This window comes from Lepus europaeus, chromosome 7 (genome assembly GCF_033115175.1).
Source record: "Lepus europaeus isolate LE1 chromosome 7, mLepTim1.pri, whole genome shotgun sequence".
NCBI lineage: Eukaryota > Metazoa > Chordata > Mammalia > Lagomorpha > Leporidae > Lepus > Lepus europaeus.
Window position 1 is genome coordinate 67,502,665 of NC_084833.1, and position 23,176 is coordinate 67,525,840.

The window sequence follows — 23,176 nt, forward strand, 5'->3', positions numbered from 1 at the left end:
CAACCGGGATAGAATCCGGCGCCCCAACCGGGACTAGAACCCGGTGTGCCGGCGCCGCAAGGCGGAGGATTAGCCTGTTAAGCCACGGCGCCGGCCAAGAGCAGTGATTCTTGATGTCTGGGAGACCATAGGTGTCTTCAAGAAGCTGACAAGCAAGACCTTAGGGTTTCTCACCAGAAAACGGCAATATTTGCATGTAACTTCTGGGGAATACCCCACGAGGCCAATCCAGAGAATGGTGCTCATGGGGAGCTTGTTGTTATGGATGCGGCCACCAGAGGGGGCTAGAAAACAGGGACCAGGACCTCAGAATGACAACCAGGTGTGCTGCAGGTTCCCTCTTAGGCAAACATGCACCCTTGATGGCTGGGAATTCCATTTCAGTCCCCAAACCTTCCCGGGCCCTCCTCCCAAGGCCGATGCATTCCTTTGCCTTTTCTGTCTCATTCCACACACATAACCCAGTGAACAGCCACAGCCTAGTTCACTGAGCACGGGGGGTGTCAAAGACCGGCCCCGAATTCACGTTGTTCCCCCTATCTGTGGTCCCTTTCATTCTGTCTTGTGCAGTTTCTGACTCTCCATTGGAGCCCCTCCCCTGACACCTGGATTTAACAGTCACTGACCAGTGTTCGCCTTTCCCTCTGAGCCAGAGATGCCACCTGCCCTGTCGAGGCGGCGATGGTGGCTGGTGTGTGTCACGGCCATGGAGGGGGTGACATGCGTGCAAATCATGACAATCAAGGCAGGGGTGAGGTCGTGGCTGCTGACAGTTCTACTAAGCCTCCCCGGCGGCAGGCCTGGCAGACAGTGTGAGGGAAGCCTCTCCACAGATCTGCATTCGAGCGAGGCCAGGAGGAGCAACAGGCACTGGCCAGGCAAAGTGCACGAGAAGGAGGCACAGGACATACGAGAGCCTCGTCAGGCTGTGGAACCGCGAGCTGCTCGGGAGGAGCTAGCGTGTTAGAAGGCTGGGCTGGAAGCAAGACAAGTACCATGTGACCTCCCTCCCGTGTGTCATTTCATAGGACAGGCGCCCTCAGACGCAGACAGCAGCATGTGGTGATCAGAAGCCGCAGGAAGGCGTTGGCTAAAGGGTACACAGTCAGAGTTACGCAGGAGGAATACGTTTCAGGTTTATCTGTAGAGCAAGGCGATCATAGTCAGGGGTGATGCACTGTATTCCTGAAAAACCCATTATCAGCTTTGTGCATCCACTGCAAGATAAGTAACTGTGATGTAAGGCAATTGTGAATTAGCCAGATTTAGCATGGTGGTGTAATGGGTTAAGCTGCTGCCTGCTGTGCCAGCATCCCATACGGGCACTGGTTCCTGTCCCGGCTGCTCCACTTCTGATCCAGCTCCCTACTAATGGCCTGGCAAGTCAGTGGAAGCACTTGGGCCCCTGCCACTCATGTGGAGACCCGGATGAAGCTCCAGGCTCCTGGCTTCAGCCTGGGCCAGTCCTGGTTGTTGCAGCCATGTGAGAAGTGAACCAGTGAATGAAAGACCTTTCTTTCTCTGTGTCACTCTGCCTTTAATATAAATAAATCTTAAAAAAGGGGCTACCCACCTATGATTTCCCACCTGCCAACCCCATCGGTTCCCACTGAATCCACTCCAGTTCAGTTCCCTGTGGTGTTTCTTCTGGGATTAATGAAGGGGCTGAGCTGGCCTCTGTCCAGGGCCTACCACTGGCCCAAGACCTCTCAGATGCTCTATGCCTGCCGACTGTCTCAACAGAGACATCTCCCGTCCTGTCTCAGTGTCTCAGGCCTAGGCCCAAACTCCCAGGCTTATTCCGATGTCTCTCCAATTCTGACTCCCTGCCATGGGAGAATCCCCTCAAAGCCCACTTTGTAGGGCTCCCAGCGTGCCCCGCACGCCAGCCTCTGGGCTGTGCTGTGCTGCTGCTATGTCTGTAAGGCTTCCTACTTCCATGTGGTGAGTTCTTCACCCGTCACACCCAGCTCAGATGGCACAGCTGTTACAGCTGTTTCTTACGTCCTCTACTCCGAACACAATCGGTCACCCGCCCCACTCTGTTTCTGGAGCAGCGAGCACTGTGCACCTGTGTTCCGCACCCTCGTTTCTTCCACCAGACTGTGGCTTCCTTGAAGAAGCAAGCGGTCTTACTCACCGCCCTCCCTGAGCACCCGGCCCAGTGCTCGCCACACGGCAAACAAGGAAGACATGTCTGATGAACGCACAAGCACAGGAACGCGCAAGGGAAGAAATGAGCAAAGAGCAGGCTGAGCGCGGCTCAAGGTCTCTGGATCAGCACGTTGAACCCCTTCTCATTTTTCACCCACTGCCTCCGGCCTGAGCATCCTCCTCTCTAGCTCCTGGACCCCCTCCCCCTAAACAGGCCCCACACAGACTGACCGCCAGCCCCTGGGGAGCCACGCATACCTCTCTGGAATGCTTTCTTGTACACCAGCATCACACACAAAGCCCCAAAGAAGCCTTCATAGGTTTGAAGGCTTCACAGGTTCCTAGTCCTCCCTTCCACTGTAAGCCCGCCCTCCTTCCAGCGTGGTGCTGGCCGCTCGGGCCTGTGTCTTTCGGCTGCCCCTTCGCCATGTGCTGCTGTACGTGGCACAGGGCCTGGCAGGTGACACGGATGCAGGTTCAGGGGCACGGACCATTAGCACGTCAACAACCAGGTATGAGGGGCCGAGCAAGGGAGACAAACTTGACCGAAGTCACATACTTAGAAGGAGAACTTGCTCTGCCCCCTGCTCGAACCATAGTACTACCAAGTGCTTCTTTGGGGAACAATCAGGAGGTGGGTTCCCAGGGCTTGGCAGTCCTGTGGGCTCTCCCCAATGGCGTGTGACCTTGGTGTCCCAAGGAGCTCTTGTGGCATGGGTCCCTAGAAGCAGTGCCTTTTCTCCCAGGGCTGACAGGAGCGAGGGGAGGGGAGGGGAGGGGAGATACCGTGGCAGGCACATTGCATCCTCCGCACAGCTCTGAGACGCGCATGAGCGAGACTGGAAATGGCAGAGGCGGTGTAGGCGACACACAGGTATTTGGGGAAGCTCCCTGGAGGCAGAGGGCAGTCGGGGAGAAAACGCTCCCTCAGGACAGCAGCTCAGCGCTCCTCTCCTGCCCGTCCCCCTGCCGGTTCGCACGCCTCCTCTTCCTGATACACTTTGGTCATAGTGTCAGCTCGAAACCCTCTGGGCTTTCAGACACGGTGCCCCAGTCTTTCTAGCCAATTTCTGTTCATGTTTCCATGTAATTTTATGACAATTTATGCACCATTCCATACCATGACTTAGCTCTGCTCTACCCTACTACTCTACCTTAATGATGAGAGGTGGAGAAACACACACACAAGACACACCCCCCACAGCCTTGGGAGGAGGCTGGGGAGAGAGAGCTTCCACTTGCTAGCTCACTCCCCAAATGGCCCCAACAGCTGGAGCCTGGAACTCAATCCAGCTCTCCCACAGGAGTGGCAGGGAGCCACGTACTCGAGCCGTCACCACTGCCTCCCAGGGTGTGTGCTAGCAGGGAGCTGGAGTTGGGAGTGGGAGCAGGACTTGAACTCAGGTATTACAATGCGGGATGCAGGCATCTTGACTGCTGAGCTAAGTGCCTGCCCTGTCCGGGCTGCTGTGTGATGTGCATGTTCCCCGTTGAAGGGTACCTTGATTTAGAAACGCTTTCCCGGGGATAAACCACCATTCAGAGTCCTGTAGCTGTCATGAGCAACCTGAGGAGGTCACTTGGACCCCCGTCCTGCGGCCGACCCGCCCCAGACGGATCCTTCCTGGGAGAGAGGACACCTCAGGAATCTGTGTCACAGTCTTCGAGAGGTGAGGCGGTCTTTGCGTTGTAAACCTTTCGGCTGAAGTTTGCAGCTCACCTCGCTGGGGTTTCAGAGCGTAGCTGTACGTGTGAAAACAAACGAAACCCAAACTTGGATGTTCTGCCCTGGCTCAATCCCAGCTGCTGGGTGCACGCGTCAGGGAAAGCTTGGGCAAGATCAATGACGGGAAAGCTCTCCTCGGACATTGCCCATTTCACCTTTTACCCACCCCCCTCCCACAGAACACTCCTACAAGGCCGACGACGCTGTCACTCCGAAACCTCATCCCTTAGGATTTCACTCCCCCCACCTTCTCCAGAATTACGGCTTTTTGGGGCGTGTGACTTGCCTCAATGCGTCACCTGTCAGAGGTTTAAAAGCCTCTGTGAAAGATGACAGAGACTGGCTACACACTGAAGCCCCAAAGGCTGGTGGGTAAAAATAAATCCAGGAAAGCTGATTTGTCTTCAAAGGCACAAAGAACTCTGTCTCGACACCGCCAGATCAAAACTTTTCCCTCCAGCAATAGCTGCTACTCCGAACAGTCACTATTTTAGCTCAGTGAAAGACCTGGAATTGGAAAACCCACATTATTTTAGCAAGAATGCTTGTGCATATCATCTAGTACTTGAAGGAAGAACAGTGGCTATGACTACAGCAAAGCCATGATAAATAATTCATACTTTCATCTCTAAGGTGCTTAATTTGTTGCAGCCCGATATCAGGTTCTCCCATAAATAAAACAGAGGCTGGTATTATTAGCCTCGGTAAATACTATTTCACCCAAGTAATCCGTATTTATGTTCAGTTAATGCCAGGCAGAGATGAATAAGCTGATTGTCTCTTCACAGTTCCCACTCAAAAGTACCCTTACAGAATTATTTTGGAGATCCTACGAGGTAAGTAATGTGTAAGCACTTTGTAGAAGGCATCCTTCCTTTTCTCTGGAGTACCTGGTATAAAGTGTGAGTACCACAGGCTCTGCAGGATTAAAGCCCGTTCACATCCTACCAACGCTGAATCTCAACGAGGTTTGCAAGTCTGTTTCCACGTGACGGGGCACTGGTGAAGGTGCTTACTGGCCACTCCTACTTATTTTTTAATTTACTAGAGAGGGAGGGAGGAAGGGAAGGAAAAAACAGACAGGCAGCCAGGGATCTTTTACCCACTGGTCCACTCTCTAAATGCCCACACAGCTGGGACTGAGCAAGGGTGAAGGCGGAAGCTGGGAACTCAATCTGGGTCACCAGCATGGGTGCAGGGACCCAGGTACTTGGGCCACCACTTGCTACCTCCCAGGATACACCTTATCAGGAAGCCGGACGAGCAGCAGAGCAGGGCCTCAAAAGGGGACGTGGGCATCCCAAACAGCATCTTGAAGGCCAAATGTCCTTCTTACCTGTTAATTTCTGGGTGGCGTGATATGCCAGGTTGATGTTATTAGTCCTAAATAGATATCCAGCTGTTCCAGCATCACTTTATTGAAAAGACTGTTCTTTTCCCAATGGTACCTTTGTCAAAAACGCACACGTGTGTGTGGGTGTGTATGTACTTTTTTGCAGGACTCAATTTTCAGTTCTAGTGATCAGTATGTTCATCCTTTCATCGATACAATACTGTCTTGTGATACTGGTGCCTTTTCTTTTGATCCCTTTATTGAACAGGCAAGGATCTCCAAGTACAATTCTGAATAGAAATGGTGAGAGGGGTTGGCATTCTGGCGAAGTGGGTAAAGCCTGTGATGCTGGCATTCCATATGGGCGCTGTTTCGAATTCTGGCTGCTGCTTTTTTTTTTTTTTTTTTTTGACAGGCAGAGTGGACAGTGAGAGAGAGAGACAGAAAGGTCTTCCTTTTCCGTTGGTTCAACCCTCAATGGCCGCCGCGGCTGGTGCGCTGCGGCCAGCGCACCACGCTGATTCGAAGCCAGGAGCCAGGTGCTTATCCTGGTCTCCCATGCAGGTGCAGGGTCCAAGGACTTGGGCCATCCTCCACTGCCTTCCCGGGCCACAGTAGAGAGCTGGACTGGAAGAGGAGCAACCGGGACAGAATCCGGCGCCCCAACCGGGACTAGAACCTGGGGTGCCGGTGCCTTAGGCGGAGGATTAGCCTAGTGAGCTGTGGCGCCGGCCAGTTTTTTTTTTTTTTTTTGAAGATTTATTTATTTGAGAGGCAGAAGCAGAGAGAGAGAGAGAGAGAGAGAGAGAGAGAGAGAGAGAAATATCTTTCACCCATTGGTTCACTCCCCAGACGGTCACAACGGCTGGAGCTGGACCGATCTGAAGCTAGGAGGCAGGAGCTTCCTCCAGGTCTCCCACATGGGGGCAGGAGCCCAAGGACTTGGGCCATCTTGTACTGCTTTCCCAGTCCATAGCAGAGAGCTGGATTGGCAGTGGAGCAGCTGGGACTTGAACCGATGCCCATATGGATGCTGGTGCTGCAGACTCGGGCTTTAACCTGCTGTGCCACTGTGCCAGCCCCCTGGCTGCTCACTTTTTATCCAGCTCCTTGCTATTGGCCTGGGAAAGCATTGGATGATGGCCCAACTACTCGAGCCCATGCACCCACGTGGGAGACCCAGAAGAAGCTCCTGGCTCCTGGCTTCAACCACGACCAGCCCTGGTCATTGCAACCATCTGGGCAGTAAATCAGTGGGTGGAAGATCTCTCTGGGGAAAGAGAGGGAGAACCCTCTCTCTTTGTAACTCTTTCAAAGAAATAAATAATAAATCTTTCAAAAAAAAAAAAAAAACAAGAAGTAGCGAAAGCAGGTGTTCACTCCTTGTCTCAAACCTTAGGGGAGGGAGTACGTTCAACATTTCTCATTCAGGTTTATTAACTGTAGATTATCCTTAGGAGTCCTTTATTAGTCTAAAGAAGTTCTCTTCCATTCACAATTTGCTAAGAAACCCTTTTTATAAATGAAGCAGTGAATTTTGTTAAGTGTTTTCTCTCAGTCTATTGAAGTGGTGATTATATGACTTTTCAATTTTATTCTCTTAAAGTGATGAATTACACTGTGTGGTCTTTAAAAAAAATTATTTTCATTTTATTTGGGAACAGAGAGTTTCCATCTGTTAGTTCATTTCCCAAATACCAACAACAGCCAGGGCCAGGCCAGGCTCAAGCAAGGAGCCTGGAAATCAATTTGGGTCTGCCGCATGGATGGCGGGGACCCAAGCACTTGAGCCATCGTCTGCTGCCTCCCAGGGTGCTGGATGGGAAGTGGAGGAGTAGGGACTTGAACCAGGCACTCCAATATGTGATGTGGGCATTTCAAGTGGCATCTTAACCCTTGTGCCAAATGTCTGCCACACAAGGGTTGCTTTTTAAGTTTCTCAAACCAAGTGTTCCTGAGATAAACACAACTTGTCAAAATGTCTGGTCTCTAATGTATACACGCATATATTTTCCCTAGCATGTATATGACCCCCAAACCACACTTAGTTGGGATTCAATTGTTAATACTTTTTTTTTTTTTTAAATAAAGGATTTCCATTTTTTTTTTTTCATGGGGGAATCTACCTGTAATTTTCTTTCCTGGAATCTTTACGAGGGTTTGGTAGCATAGTTATGCTGGTCTCAAGTAACAAAAGGATCCCCTCTTCCTCCTCTGTTTTAGAAAAGACTGAGGGTAGGGTTTCATCTTTGAATGCTCAACAGAATTTAGCAGAAAAACTGTCTGGGCACAGTCTTCCAGGTTATTTATCCAATAGAAATAGATGAATGTCCACCTGGAGCCACTGTTGTGGTGCAGTGGGTCAAGCCGCCACCTGAGATGCTGGCATCTCACATGGGCGCCAGTTAGAGTCCTGGCTGCTCCACTGGGAAAGCAGAAGATGGCCCAAGTGCTTGGGCCCTTGCCACCCTTGTGGGACACCCAGATGGAGTTCCAGGCTCCTGGAACTTAGCTGTTGTGACCATTTAGGGACTGAACTAGTAGACAGAAGATTCTCACTCACTCACTCACTATAACTCTGCCTTTCAAAAAAAAAAAAAAAAAAACACCAAAAAACTAAAAACAAAGAAATGTCCACACAGGGCAGGTGTTGTGATGCAGTGAGTTAAGCTGCCACACTTGGGACACATGTATCCCATACTGGAGTCCTGGCTACTCTGTTTCTGAACCAGCTTCCTGAGAATGGCCCAGTATTGGGCCCCTGCCTCTCATGTGCGAGACCTGGATAAAGTTCCAGGCTCCTGGCTTCAGCCTGGCCCAGCGCTGGATGTTGTGGCCATTTGGAGGAGTGAACCAGTGGATGGAAGATATGCCCACCACTTCTCTCTGTCTCTCCCTCTCTGACTTTAAAATAAATAAATCTAAAATTTAAAAAGAGAAATTAACAAGCATTGGCAAGCAGAAATTGGAACTTTTGTGCACTGTCAGTGGGAATGTAAAATGGTACAGCTGCTATAGAAAACAGTATAGCAGTTTTTGAATAAATTCAAAGAGTGAAAAAGAGAGAGACAGAGACAAAGAGAGATGAAGACCTTCCAACCACTAGTTTACTCCCCAAATGGCTGCTAAGGTCAGGGTTGGGCCAGGCTGAAGCCAGGAGCCACAACTCCATCTGAGTCTCCCACATGGTCCACGTACTTAGGCCATCTGCTGTTTTCCCAAGGGCGTTAACAGGGAGCTGGATCAGAAGTGGAGCATCTGGAACTCAAACTACTGCTCTGATATGCTGTAGGCAGCCGGCTTGATCTGCTGTGCCACAACGCTGGCCCCAACAATTTTTTTTTTTTTAAAGAAAACAATCATCAAGTGGAAGAAAAACATACTACATATAGGAGAATAAGAACAAAAACAAGAGCTGATCTCTCTCTCTCTTTGAAAGAAAGGACGGTTAGAAGACTGCAAAATGGCGTTCTTTAAATCCTCAAAGAAAACAGAATTGCCGGGGCCAGTTGTGGCACAGAATGTTAAGCTGCTCTGCTGATGCCGGCTTCCCATATGGGTGCCAGTTTGAGTCCCCGCTGCTCTACTTCCAATCCAGTTCCCCACTAATGTGATTGAGAAAGCTGTAGAGGATGGTCCAAGTACTTGGGCCCCTTTTGCATCCACATGGGGAGACCCAGATGGAGTTCCAGGCTCCTGGCTTCGGCTGGCCTAGTCCTGTCCATTGCAGCCATTTAGGAAGTGAATCAGTAGAAGGAAGATTTCTCTTCCTCTCCCTGTCTCTAAACCTGCCTTTCAAATAAATAAATAAGTAAACCTTTAAAAAGAAGAAAGAAAACAGAACCGCCACTCCCGAATTCGGTACCCAGCAAGAATCTCTCTTTTAAAAATTACAGTGAGAGCTGGTGTTGTGGTGCAACAGATTAAAGTCCTGGCTTGCACTGCCGGCATCCCATGTGGGTGCGGGTTCACGTTCCAGCTACTCCACTTCTGATCCAGCTCCCTGCTAATGTGCCTGGGAAAGCAGCAGAGGATGGTCCAAGTGCTTGGGCCCCTGCACCCTTGTCAGAGACCCAGAAGAAGCTCCTGGTTCTTGGCTTCTGATTGGCTCAGCTCCAGCCATTGCGGCCATTTGGGGAGTGAACCAACGGATGGAAGACCCGTCTCTACCTCTCTCTGTAACTGTCTTTCAAATGATAAGTAAAATAAATCTTTAAAAAAAACTTTCAGTAAAATTAAGATAGCCCAGATAAACAAAAGCTGGGAATATTTGTCAAGAAGTGACTCACATGGCAAGAAATGGTAAAGGGAACTCTTATACTGAAGAAAAGAAGAGCAGGTGAAAACCTCACTGGGCAATATTTAACTTTTGCTTTCAACATTGACTTACATCTTCAAAAACTTAAAGAGGGAGAAAGTCTTCTACTGCTCTACAGCTATTCTGTCTCTGTTTCATTTTCCTAGATCCAATTTTCCTTCTGTTACCATCTTGCTTCATCCTGCAGAACTGATTTATCATTTACATAAGGCAGAATTCCTGGAAATTATCTAATTTTCTCTTCATCTGAGAATGTCTAAATTTTTATCCCTGAGGGACATTTTTGAAGGATACAGACTTTTGGGCTGACAAATGTTCTTTTCCTTTCTATTGATTTCAAGTGTATTTTCCTTATCTTGTGAAATACTGTTACCATAAGGCTTTAAAATTTGATAATTCAACATTTGGGCTATCTCTAGGTTCACATCCATGCCTTCCATTGACAACTGGTTACATTTTGCTGGGTCTCCGTAGGCTCAGAACTGTTGGATTAGATCCTAACGTTATGTTATGTAGATGCTAGCTTCTGTTGTGATCTTCTAACAAAGTGAATGTTTTTGTTTCTGCAGGAAACCAACCTGGGTTAGGTTTAGACTGCAAACTCTATCTTTCCTTCTGTGTGTGGTGATTCAAATCCTAGGTCAGCCCACACAGTCCTTGCCATGCTAGTTTGGATCTGTCCCACAGATGTAGCATAAACTGACTCTAAGATCTGTATGATTTCATAGCTAGAATCTGGAGATCCCTCCTCCAGATCTCTCCACTCTCGGATACTCAATCTACTGCAGTCCCCAAAGGGGCTCTCTTCTGGTTCCTCCACCCAGAGAGATGGGGTTTCTCTGACTTGGGTAGCCACCTTGCTCTACTACACTGCTCCGTGATGGGGCCTGCCCTGGAGGCAAACCCATGAGAGACAGAAAACTCACCTGTGTGCAGCAACTTCTCCAGATCTTCTCCCCTCCACAATCTGTTGCTTTTTATTGCTTTTTGGAGTCTTTGGGTAACTGTATTGAGGTTCTGTCTGGAATTTTTTGTAATCAGTGTGAGGGACAGCCAGAGTGGCTTTTGGCACCAAAACAAAACTGAAGCACCTAAATTCTTTTCCAGAGTTTCTACAGTTCTAAAATTCATCATTTATCACCTATGATATCCATTCCCTGTCATAGACTAAAAATTAGCAATTATTTAAAAATCTTTGTAAGGTAACTCCAAAGTTGGGGTTTATTTGGATCTGTTTCTATGTATTGAGTTCTCTCAACTTTGGGTTGGTTCTATAGTTTCTTCATATGTCTGGCAATTTTTTATTGTATAATAAACATTTTAGATGAAATAATATAGGGACTTATAAGAAAAGCCACGTAAATTGAATCTCCCTTCTTTGAAGGATCAAATCTCTTCCAGTTTCTGCCCAGTATTTTATTGTTCAGTGCTTTCAAACAGGTTTTTAAAAAAATATTTTGTCTGGAGTTTGTAACTGTTACAGTAGGTCTAATATTCAAACTACTTACTGAGGCCAGTGCTGTGGTGTAGCGGGTAAAGCCTACACCTGCAATGTTGGCATCCCATATGAGTGCCGGTTTGAGTCCCGGCTGCTCCACTTCCGATCCACTCTCTGCTCTGGCCTGGGAAAAGCAGTAGAAGATGGTTCAAGTCCTTGGGTCTCTGCACCCATGTGGGAGACCCAGAAAAAGCTTCTGGCTTCAGATCAGCGCAGCTCCAGCCGTTGCAGCCAAGTGGGGAGTGAACCAGCGGATGGAAGAACTCCCTCTCTCTCTGCCTCTCCTCTCTGTGTAACTCTTTTAAATACATAAATAAATCTTAAAAAAAGGCGTGGGGGGGGGGGGAGCCGGCGCCATGGCTCACTTGGTTAATTCTCCGCCTGCAGCGCCAGCATCCCATATGGGTGCCGGGTTCTAGTCCTGGTTGTTCCTCTTCTAGTCCAGCTCTCTGCTGTGGCCCAGGGGGGCGGTGGAGGATGGCCCAAGTGCTTGGGCCCTGTACCCACATGGGAGACCAGGAAGAAGCACCTGGCTCCTGGCTTCAGAACAGCACAGTGCCAACTGTAGCAGCCATTTGGGGGGGGGGGGGGAACCAATGGAAGAAGACCTTTCTCTGTCTCTCTCTCTCACTGTCTATAACTCTACCTGTCAAATAGAAAAGAAAAAGTAAAACGGGTAGAGTAGCCAGCTACAGAGGAAAGGAGAACATCTGCGTTTTAGTCCTGTCTCTGCCACTTTCTAGTGGTGAGCCTCAGTTTCCCCATCTATAAAATGGAGATAAGTTATCTACCTTGGCTGCTTCTAAGTGTGTTTTGCTGTTTCAAGTGAGAACATGGATGAAAATATCCTCTCAAACATCATGAGGTGATAATGAATACAGCAGTTTCCTTACTTGCCATTTCTAAATTAATTAAAGAACATGATTCACAACTCGCTGGCCATTGGAGCAGCTGAGAACTAGCTCTGGCAAAGTCTCTCAGCTCCGTGCTCTTGCGTACCCCAACAATGGGAAATCCAAGATAATGTGAATATGTACAGGTTCTGCAAAAGCCGACGGCGACGGAAAAACAAAAATAAAAACTGTTATTCCACAGCGGGGAGTCTTGGCTCTAGAAATTTCTGTGATGATAGAAATATCTGATATCCATCCATCCAGTCTGGTAACCACTAGCTCCATGGGGCTTCTGAGCAAGTGGCCAGGGCAACCGAGCAACTGAATTACCACAAGGAAGAGAGCAGCTCCACGGCCCAGGTGAGGTGGCTTCGTTCAACAGTTTGGTAAGGTCTTACAGCTATAGTCTTAAGGCCAACAGGCAAATTGGGTTTATTTTTTACAGTTCTGAAATTCTAACCTCGATGCCTGTTCCCCCAAAAATCAAACAAAATTTAAGAGCATTTCTGATCATGGGAAGTTTCTGCAGAACCCCATTATCAGTTTACAGCATCACAGGGGATACCACTAAAATGTGAAGATTACATAAGGAAAGAAGTTTTGTTATAAACATGTTTGTTTACCCGAAAAGACTCTTGTCTTACAGTTAATGTAAAAGGCGCAGACAGGACCAGGCCAGGGGAAGGCTAGGGGCCGTCTCCTACCTTGTGTTCTCTGCTCTCCGGCTGATGCACTGGTGCAGGTAGAGATACTCCTGAGGCGCGCTGGTGGACAGGGTGGGCTGCATGTGGTTGGACATGGGGGGCTCGAACGTGAACAGAGTTGGCTGGCTGGAGTGCGACGGCGCGGAGGATTTCCGCTCTCGGAGAAGGTGCTGGCCAGCGCTGCTGAGCTCTGCCGGAGAAGAGCGCGGCCCGTGCGCGGCGGAGGCAATGTTTCTCAGGGAATCTGTGAGAAGGACACAGAGCTCTGTGAGGGGAAAAGCAGGGCTCCTTATCCTGAAGTGGCTGTCAGAGAAAGAGTCAACATCGTCCGCACTGCCCTCCGGGCCCACTCAGGGCAGGAGGAGCGCTGCACGTCTGCTGTGGCCTGTGCTGCACTTCGGCAGGCGGGGCGACCCACGGTCCAGGAGTGTGACCCTGGCCTCAGGCCAGCTTGGCCTTGGGAAGTGACCACCACTGTCCCCCTCTTGAGTGGCTCGTGCTACAGTCACCTCAGATCCAAGATTGCCTTTGTTAAACGACACTTTGTTGACAGAAAACTCGTTCGCTGAGGGCCTGTACTGTGCCTGGCTGCGTTAACGGTGAACGTGCATATGTCTCTAGCGCTCTCTTAACACTGCACCCCAGCTCCTCCTGCTAGCCTTTCGAGAACAGCCATGCTCCCACTCCCCACCACTCTGTCAGTGGGTCTTTCTTGCCCCCACCCCCACTCTTATCAAAAATGCTCCAGTGTTGTGTTAGAACGGAAGTGAGGTATTAAGGACAGATAATAGCTTAGAGTGCTACACCCCAAGCCAAGGGCATTATTCATTTGGCTGGCTCTCTAAGCCCAAATTCCTTAGCACAACATACAAGGCCTTTCACAGTCTGACCTATTTCCTGCTTTTCTCCACCCATAAACAAGGCATATGGAAGCATCATCAGTCGCTGAACACACCAGCCCCTTTTATATAATTTTTTTTTTTTTTTTTTTTTGCTTTTGGCTTATGCTGTTCCTTCCGCCTGGATTTCACTTCTGCTCTACTGGCAAACTCATTTGCAGACTTTAAGACCCTGCACGGATATCACATTCTCTCTGGAACCTTCCTGGACTTCGCTGTTCTTCTCGGTGCCAACAGAACTTGGCCCAGGCTTTTGCTACATTCACAGTCACTCTGTTTCCTTGTTTAGCTGTGAGTTTCTGAGAGCAGTGACTGTGAGGCTATTACCTATATAGTCCCAGCATTTACAAAAAAAAAATAAAAAATAAAGAAAAAGGCAAGGTGCATAGAAGGTTCTTAGTCGATGTTTGCAGAATAAGCAAAAACACCCAGTCAGCATCCAAAAACTCCAACAGAGAAACTTGTTGTTTAAAAGAAACGAAGGATTAAAGATGCTGTTTCAGGCGATGTGCTGCCTAGTGGGATGGTGTTTTGGTAGTGGTGATGCTGGCTTCTGGGGTTATTCTGGCTGTATCAGAAGGGACACAGTTCTCTTTCTACTTCCTGTTTTCTGACCTGTTTCATAATGTGCCCTTCTCAAGGCCCTGCGCAGCATCACCAGCTCATTAATGCTCCACAGCATTAATTACTCTTCGGTCGTCTCTGATGTGGAGCAGGACAACTCCTGCCAGTGTACAGCAGCGAGCGCCACGGGGCCTCTGGGGAAAACTGCTCCATTGACAGCCGTCTTGACCTCCAAAATGAATTCCCATTACAGGTCCTGCAGTGAACTGGACGTTTGTTAGGAGAATCAATGGCTCCATTACTCCATCAGATTTGCAAGATGAACTCGCTAATAGTGGAGCAGAGAGGGTTTGCTGGAGGGAGCAGAGAGCAGCCACGTGCCAGGAAGTGACTACAAGCCGCTGCCTGAGAAGACACAGGGAAGTGCGGACAGCAAAGCCCTGGTCAGGCTCCAGATTCCCGGCTCCTTCTGAACGCCTCTTCCCCTGCTGCCCCTCCAGGGAGGATTCCGCAGGGTTCGCTCCAGACCCTCCGGTGGCCCTGGAGCCTCCCCTGGGGTCATCCCACCTGCTCCCACAGCTTCAGTTGCCACTTGGGATGCCTACATACCACATCGGGGTGCCTGCTCCAAGTCCTGGCTACTCTCGCTAATCCTGCTAATGTGTACCTTGGAAAAGCTGCAGGTAAACTGGGTCTTTGCCACTCACGTGGGAGACCGGGATTGAGTACCTGGCTCCTGACTTCACTCTGGCCTAGCCCTGGCTGTTGTGGGCATTTCAGGAGTGGACTAGTGGACAGAAGATTTCTGTCTTTCAAATAAAATTAAAAAAAAAAGTCTTTGTTTTTAAAAAACTACTGTCCCATTTATTTCTTCAACCGTGTTCTTGTGTACTTCCTCATGTTTCAAACAGAATTCTAAAAAACACCAACATCACTCTCATTACCCAGTATATTAGGCTGTAAACTCAGTGAGGGCAGAGATTCTATATCTTTTTTTTTTTTTTGAAAAAACAATTTTTTTTTTGACAGGCAGAGTGGACAGTAAGAGAGAGAGACAGAGAGAAAGGTCTTCCTTTGTTGTTGGTTCACCCTCCAATGGCCGCCGTGGCCAGCGTGCTGCAGCCGGCGCACCGTGCTGATCCAAAGGCAGGAGCCAGGTGCTTCTCCTGGTCTCCCATGGGGTGCAGGACCCAAGCACTTGGGCCATCCTCCACTGCACTCCCATGCCACAGCAGAGAGGTGGCCTGGAAGAGGGGCAACCGGGACTAGAACCCGGTGTGCCGGCGCCACAAGGGGGAGGATTAGCCTAGTGAGCCGTGGCGCCGGCCTGAGATTTTGTATCTTCTGTTGAGATTTTATCCCCAGGATCAAGCCCAGTGAGTGACATAACTCACTAAACACGTGTGGACCAGAATACATAGCACAGCACCCACGGACTCCTTAGCGTCTGCAGAACACGGCCCGACAAGCCCGCTGCTGCTGTCTGGTCACCCAGTGCTCTCTTACGCTCCTGGGCTTGGCACATGCACGTGAAGACAACAGGAGTCACCCACCTTGCCCTCTGCATTGGGCTCAGGCTATGGAGTCAACTGTGTGCACCCCAGTCTGTTTACCTGCAGGTCTTGGGGAAGTCACTTCACGTCGCAGTCTCCACCCCTCATTTATAATTCAACATGAGGTAGCTACAGGGATGAAATGCATGCTGTGACCAGATAACCTTGCCCACTGTGGGTACACAGAGCATGCTGTACTCACCTCTGTACCTCTGGTGCCTGGAACAATCCAGCACACAGTAGGTATTCAATACATATTTGCTGAATGGATAAACAAATTATCCCTGGCACAAAAATCCAAATAAGTCTCTGTCTCATGGTCAAACCAGAGAGGTTAAGAGGATGAAGTGGGGGAGAAGATATGTGGATTCCTCAGGCTATAGGAGTGCAGTTCCACCAGGGCAAAGCTGCGTCTATGAAAGCAGCCAGCTCCACCTAATGGTGTGAGCTCCAGAAAACTTCAATCCAAGCTGTCTTGGCATCAAACCTTGCCAGACTCTCACTTCTGTTTGCAAGTTTAAAGATCTCTGTCTGATGATTCCTTGGTGCCTGTAACTGGGTTGAACAGTAGCCAAAATCATGTCTGTTTGGAAGTTCTGAATGTGACCTTATTTTAAAACTGGTTCTCTGCAGCTATAACTGGATTACAGTGGGCCCTACTCCAGTAATGGATGTTCTTAAGAACGAGACAGACACAGGCAAGGAGAAGGTCGTGTGAGGACGGAGGGAGGGACACAAACCAACGACCGCTGGTGGCCCCCAGAAACCAGGAGAGGGGTGGAAACAGATTCTTCCACGGAGCATCCTGAAGGAACAAACACTGTCAATACCTTAACCGTGGCCATGCAGCCCCCAAAACTGAGAGAAGAAACTTCAGTTGTTTTAATCTACCCAGTTTCCGGTGAGTTGTTATGGCAGCCCTAGAAAACCAATGTAGTGCAATAAAAATTTAACAACGTTTATCTCAGGAACAATAACTGAAAAGCTGTGTTCCGAGAAAAATGTTCTGGAATCAGTTTCTCCCATTTTGGACAGAGTACATCTGTTCTCCCTTTCCCCACGTGCCCCCATCCTGATGCCAGCCTGAGTGACTGGATGGGGCTCTGCACTGTTTTGTTTCGTTCACTGAAAGCTGCTCCCTAAGAGCCTCCGCACTGGGCTGACTCCTAGGCCTGCACTGCTGGGACTCAGGCTCCATCATCTCCCGGTGTCCCACCCTATAAGCAAAGTGTTCAACAGCATTCCCAAGCTTTTCACAGAACAGAAGCTACATGGCCTGGTATATGTAACAGAAAAGCATGTATAAGGCTAACAGCTGAGAGACTTGTCCCTGCTCGAGGACCTGCCTTGTGCCTGCTATGTGCCTTGAGTGCCTCCGTTGCTTCATCTGTAAAAAGGGACTGCACCATCTGCCTGTTTGCTCAGAGGTTGCTGAGAGGACTGACTCAAACACACGTGCACACACACACAACAAACGTGTCCATCAATGTCCACAGCTGCACTTCTCATGACAGTCAAACAGCTCAATGTCCATCAGCTCATGAATGGACAAACAAAACGTGGTGCACCCCAGCAATGGAATACTACTCAACTACAGAAATGAAAGAAACTCTGATCTATGTAACCTCAGTGGACCTTTAAATTATTTTTTAAAAGATTTATTTATTTGAAAGGCAGAGTAACCACACCCACCCACACCCACACCTACCCACACACACACATACAGAATCAATCTTCCATCTGGTGGTTTATTCTCCAATGGTCATAAAAGCCACAGCTGGGGCCGGTGCTGTGGTATAGCAGGTAAAACCGCCGCCTACAGTGCTGGCATCCCATGTGGGCGCCGGTTCAAGTCCTAGCTGCTCTACTTCGGATCCAGCTCTCTGCTATGGTTTGGGAAAGCAGTAGAAGATGGCCCAAGTCCTTGGACCCCTGCACCTGTGTGAGAGATCCAGGAGAAGCTCCTGGCTCCTGGCTTCAAATTAGCGCAGCTCTGGCCATTGTAGCCAACTGGGGAGTGAACCAGCAGATGGAAGACCTCTCTCTCTCTCTGTAACTCTGACTTTCAAATAAATTAATTAATCTTTTTTTAAAAAAAAATAGCCAGAACTGAGCCAGGCTAAAGCCAGGAGCCAGAAGCTCCAGCCAGGATGACAGGGGCCCAAACACTTGGGCCATCGCCAGCTGCAACCCAGGATGTGCATTAACAGGAAACTGGATCACAAACAGAGCACCCAAGACTAGAAATATCACTTACGTATAGGATGCTGGTGTCGCAAGTCATGGCTTAACCTGCTGTGCCACATGCTGGCCCCAACCTTCAAAATATTACGCTAAGTGGAAAAAGTTAATGATAAAAGACCACAGATTGTATAATCTCATTTATGTGTTATGTCTAGAAAAGCAAATCCATAGAGGCAGGAAGGAGATTGGTGGCTGCCTGGGGGTAGACATAGGGGAGTGAGTTTGCAGAGAGACTACTAATGAGGATGAGGCTTCTTTTTGGCAAGTTGTAAAAATCTCTCCTCATAGAATGCTGATGATGGCTGCACCACTGGTGAATTTGCTAAAACCCTCTGCTGCAGGGTGAAAAATCTCTCCCCTCTGCTGGAGCTGAATCCTCATTGAGGCAGGAGGAGACTAGGGACATAATCCAACTCTGGTTTCAGAGGTGGGGCCCCTGGGGGGTGACCAGAATGAGATGAAGTCATCCAAGTGGGGACCCCATGCCTGGTGGCTTTATAAGAAAGGGAAGATATGGGGTTGGCACTGTGATGCCAGTTAAAGCCCTGGCCTGTAGCACTGGCATCCCATATGGATGCTGGTTTGAATTCTGGCTGCTCCACTTCTGATCCAGCTCTCTGCTACAGCCTGGGAAAGCAGTAGAAGATGGCCCAAGTCCTTGGGACCCTGCACTCACATGGGAACCCAAAAGAAGCTCCTGGCTCCTGGCTTTGATTTGGCTCAGCTCCAGCCATTAAGGCCATCTGGGGAGTGAACCAGTGATGAAAGATCTCTTTCTCTCTGTAATCCTCTCAAATAAATAAAATAAATCTTTAAAAAAGAGAGAGAAAAGAAAAAGGGAAGAGAGACCAACACAGACACATGTGCATGCCCTTGTCTCCTGCCACAAGATGCCTTGTGCCATCTTGGGACCTTGTCAGCAAGGCTGTCACTACAGGCAGGCCTTCAACCTTGGACTAGAACCGTGAGACAGAATAAACATCTTTGCTTTACAACTAAGCTAGCTTGTGATACTGAGTTATTAGCAACAGAAAAAGGACTAAGATACCTTTGAACTACAGTATATTTCAAATGGGAGAAGTCAATGCTATGGAAAGTATTATCTTAGTAAAGCTAGAAAGACACACAGTCTGACAGTTCCTCAAAAATTTAAACGAAGTTATCATAAAACCCAAGAGTTGTACCCAGAGATATACCCTGGAGACATGCAAACATGTCCATGGGACTGGCATTGTGGCAAGTGGGTTAAATTCCCACTTGGCACGTTGACATCCATATCAGAGTACAGGCTCAAAGCCTGGCTACTCCACTTCCAAACAGAAGATGGCCCACGGGATTGGGCCCATGCCACCCACATGGGAGGTCAGGATGTAGTTTCTGGCTCCTGGCTTTGGCCTGGTCCACATCTAGCTGTTAAGGTCACTTGGGAAGTGAACCAATGGACAGAAGATGTCTCTCTGCTGCTCTGTCTTTCAAAAAAAAAAAAAAAAAAAAAAAAAAAAAAAAAAAAAAACAACAACAAAAACCTAGATCTTAAAAAGTCCACCAAAAAACTTATAAAAATGAATATTCATGGCAGCATTGTTAGAATAGTCAAAAAGTGGGGTTGGCACTTTGGCATAGTGGATAAAACCACTGCTTGCAGTGCCAGTATCCCATATGGGTGCTTGTTCAAGTCCTGGATGCTTCACTTCCCATCCAGTTCCCTGCTAATGCGCCTGGGAAAGCAGCAGAAGATGGCCCAAGTCCTTGGGCCCCTGCACCCATGTGGGAGACCTGGAAGAAGCTCCAGGCTCCTGGCTTCAGATCAGCCCAGCTCTGACAACTGCGGCCATTTGGGGAGTGAACCAGTGGATGGAAGACCTCTCTTTCCCTCTCTCTGTTACTCTGCATTTCAAATAAATCTTTAAAAAAATTAGTCAAGGCCAGCGCCGCGGCTCACTAGGCTAATCCTCCGCCTTGCGGCGCCGGCACACCGGGTTCTAGTCCCGGTCGGGGCACCGATCCTGTCCCGGTTGCCCCTCTTCCAGGCCAGCTCTCTGCTGTGGCCAGGGAGTGCAGTGGAGGATGGCCCAAGGGCTTGGGCCCTGCACCCCATGGGAGACCAGGATAAGCACCTGGCTCCTGCCATCGGATCAGCGCGGTGTGCCGGCCGCAGCGCGCTACCTTGGTGGCCATTGGAGGGTGAACCAATGGCAAAAGGAAGACCTTTCTCTCTGTCTCTCTCTCACTGTCCACTCTGCCTGTCAAAAAAAAAAAAAAAAAAAAAGTCAAAAAGTGGCAACAGGCCAAATGTTCATCAAGTCATCTATGAATCAATAAAATGTGGCACAGCCTATACAATGGAATGTAATTCAGCAGTAAAAAAAGTACTGATATGCTATAACATGCTAATGAAAGCATTATGCTAAGTGAAAAAGAAGTGAAATTTATGTGCAATGTTTAGAGTTGGTAAAGCAGAGTAAATTGATGTTTGTCTAAAGCCAGGGTATAGGTGTGGGAATGGGAAGAGACTGCTAACGGGTACGGAGTTTCTTTGGGGAGTGACAAAACTGTTCTAAAATTAGACTGTGATAAAGGTTGCACAACCCTGTGAATATATTAAAGAACACTGACTAGTATACTTCAAATGGGTTTGAAAAACCACACATACACGCACATAGAGATACAGAGACACACAAACCTTTTGGAAAGCATGAGGGGTTAAGTATATGTAAGAAATTAACAGGAGTCTAATGAAAAATGTATGATTTTTATGTTTTTTTCCATTCCCTCTTTGAAAGGAAAAATGAACACTCAGTAGATACAAAGTCCTTACAAACTATATTGTGGCGCAGTGGGTTAAACTGCTGCTTGGGATGTCTGCATCCCATATTAGAGTGCTGATCCAAGTCTCCTCTACTCTGCTTCCAATCTAGCTCCCTGCTAAAGTGCCTGGGAAGCAGCAGCTGATGGCTCAGTCTCCATTTGGGAGACCTGGTCACGGTTCCAGGCTCCTGGCTTCAGCCTAGCCAGTCCCAGGGGCTGTGGTCATTTGGGAGTGAACCAGAGGTTGGAAGATACCTCTTTCTCTAATTCTGCCTAAATGTATATTAGAAAAAGAGACATTTTTCTGTACCTTCCTCCTCACCCTTCTCCAACTTCCTGTTCAGGACTTCACCCTGCAACCACAGCAAGGCACTGTGAATTTCAGGAAAATGAACTAGCAAGAACACATGGCTTGCTATTCAAAACAGCCAAATGAGGTGGAATTCTGCCTCCCATGGGGTGAACCTTATGCACATGATAGGAATCAGGGGACCAGGAACCCAGTCCCACCATTACCCAGCTGTGAGATCACGCCCAGGTCTGAGCTTCAGTTCATACCTATCAGATTGGGAGGATAACCCATCACCTGCCTTTCTGTCTTCCTGGGTTGTTTTCAGAGTTGAACGACACAAGGGTATGAAAGCAAATCCATGCTCTTGCATAAACCATGAATAGGATTTGGTCTTATTGCCTGAGTACCCCTGGAGGGAGGAAAAGAATGGTAAGAATAAAGGAAAACAGGAGACCATGTGTGGTACCGAGCTGCTTGGGTACTCTGCAGTAAGGGCTATTGTAAAGATGGGTCTTAGGATATTAGGAAGGTCATTTACTCCGCAAGAAGAAACTGGAGGTTTCCAGACTCCTGGCTTGGGCTTCTATCTCTAAGTCTAGACTGAAGATAATACCCACAAAACGTCTGAGTCAATTTGTTTTCTTTTAAAGAGGGTTTTATTTTTTCATTTCTTCCTGGCTTCTTTTTAGGTCCTACAAAATCACTCCCCTTTCCTTTCCACAATCACCCCTGGGACGCCTGCCCAGCATACAAACACTCCTCCCAACTTCTTGCAAAACTCTAGAACAGGAAAGCGCTGAAGGATTACAGCAGAGGAGCCCAGTCTAGGCCGGCACGGCCATCAGCTGGCTAGTGATAACAGGAGCAGGAAAGGGGAGCTTGGCGGGAGTTTCTGGAAAAGATGACTGGCCAAATAGTGACTAGTTCTCTTATCTCAGTGCCCTTTTTATCTTTATCCTCTCCCCAAAATAATCCCCACCCTCAGTGGGTCTCAGAACCCATAAAGCAATAGACCAAAGAACATGTCATGACCCAGACTGGACTCAAAGCCTGGCTCCGCTAACTCCTAGCTGTGTGGTCTTAGACATTAATAAAGCTCTCCGATTTTCAGTTGTTCATCAGGGATCTTACTTTACAGGGCTGCTGTGAGCATTAGAGACTATTGCATGTAAAACATTTAGCATAGTATCCAGCTGTTCTCAAAAATCCTATTCATGGAGTACACACAAAGCTGGTTAAGGCCCTGAGACTGACCAAGAGGTATGAATTGCTTTCCAGTCACGGTGGATGCTTGCGAGGGAATCCCACTAGGTGAGTCACGACTCCACCTTTATAGATGCTCTATGGGGAATTAATGAAAATCTAAGGGACAGCACTGACTGTAATAATCACAGCTGTCATTCACTAAGCACCCACTATGTGTCTCTAATCTACCCTGTAAGGCGATATTACTTTTTTTTTTTTTTTTTTTTTTGATGAAGAAACAGGTTCAGAGAAGTCAGTAATAAACTCTGGGGTCACACAGCTAGAAAGTTCTAGAGTCGAGGTCTGAAACAGATCTCAATGTCTCCAAAGCTCATTCTTTACACTTGTACAGAGGGCAGAAACTCTGCAAGGTTTGTGTTAGGTAAACAGCATTAGCCCTATGCCAGGTAATTGATTAGTGCCGGCATCCCATATGGGTACCAGTTTGAGTCCCAGCTGCCCCACTTCCAATCCAGCCCTCCGCTATGGCCTGGGAAAGCAGAAGATGGTCCAAGTCCTTGGACCCCTGTACCTGCGTGGGAGACCTGGAAGAAATTCCTGGCTCCTGGCTTCAGATTGGCACAGCTCTGGCCGTTGCGACTGATGGGAAGTAAATCAGCGAATGGAAGACCCCTCCCTCCCCCCCTCCCTCTCCTCCTCCCTCTCTGCTTCTCCTTCTCTCTCTGTGTAACTCTCACTTTCAAATAATAAATTTTAAAAAATCTTTTAAAAAAAAGGCCGGCGCCATGGCTCAACAGGCTAATCCTCCGCCTTGCGGTGCCGGCACACCGGGTTCTAGTCCCGGTCGGGGCGCCGGATTCTATCCCGGTTGCCCCTCTTCCAGGCCAGCTCTCTGCTATGGCTCGGGAAGGCAGTGGAGGATGGCCCAAGTCTTTGGGTCCTGCACCCGCATGGGAGACCTGGAGAAGCACCTGGCTCCTGGCT

At 48.6% G+C, this 23,176-nt stretch overlaps 1 protein-coding gene across 2 annotated transcripts in view; it reads right to left on the reverse strand.

Annotated features, from left to right (window-relative positions):
• GAB2 (GRB2 associated binding protein 2) overlaps positions 1–23,176 on the reverse strand; it is a 193,231-nt gene that overhangs the window by 8,917 nt on the left and 161,138 nt on the right. For both annotated transcript variants that reach the window (XR_009866390.1, XM_062196775.1), the window contains exon 3: positions 12,627–12,870. Coding sequence is in view for 1 of the 2 variants with exons in the window: in XM_062196775.1 (XP_062052759.1) it covers positions 12,627–12,870 (244 nt within the window). In the remaining variant the exon portion in view is untranslated. The remainder of the gene's footprint in view (positions 1–12,626; positions 12,871–23,176) is intronic.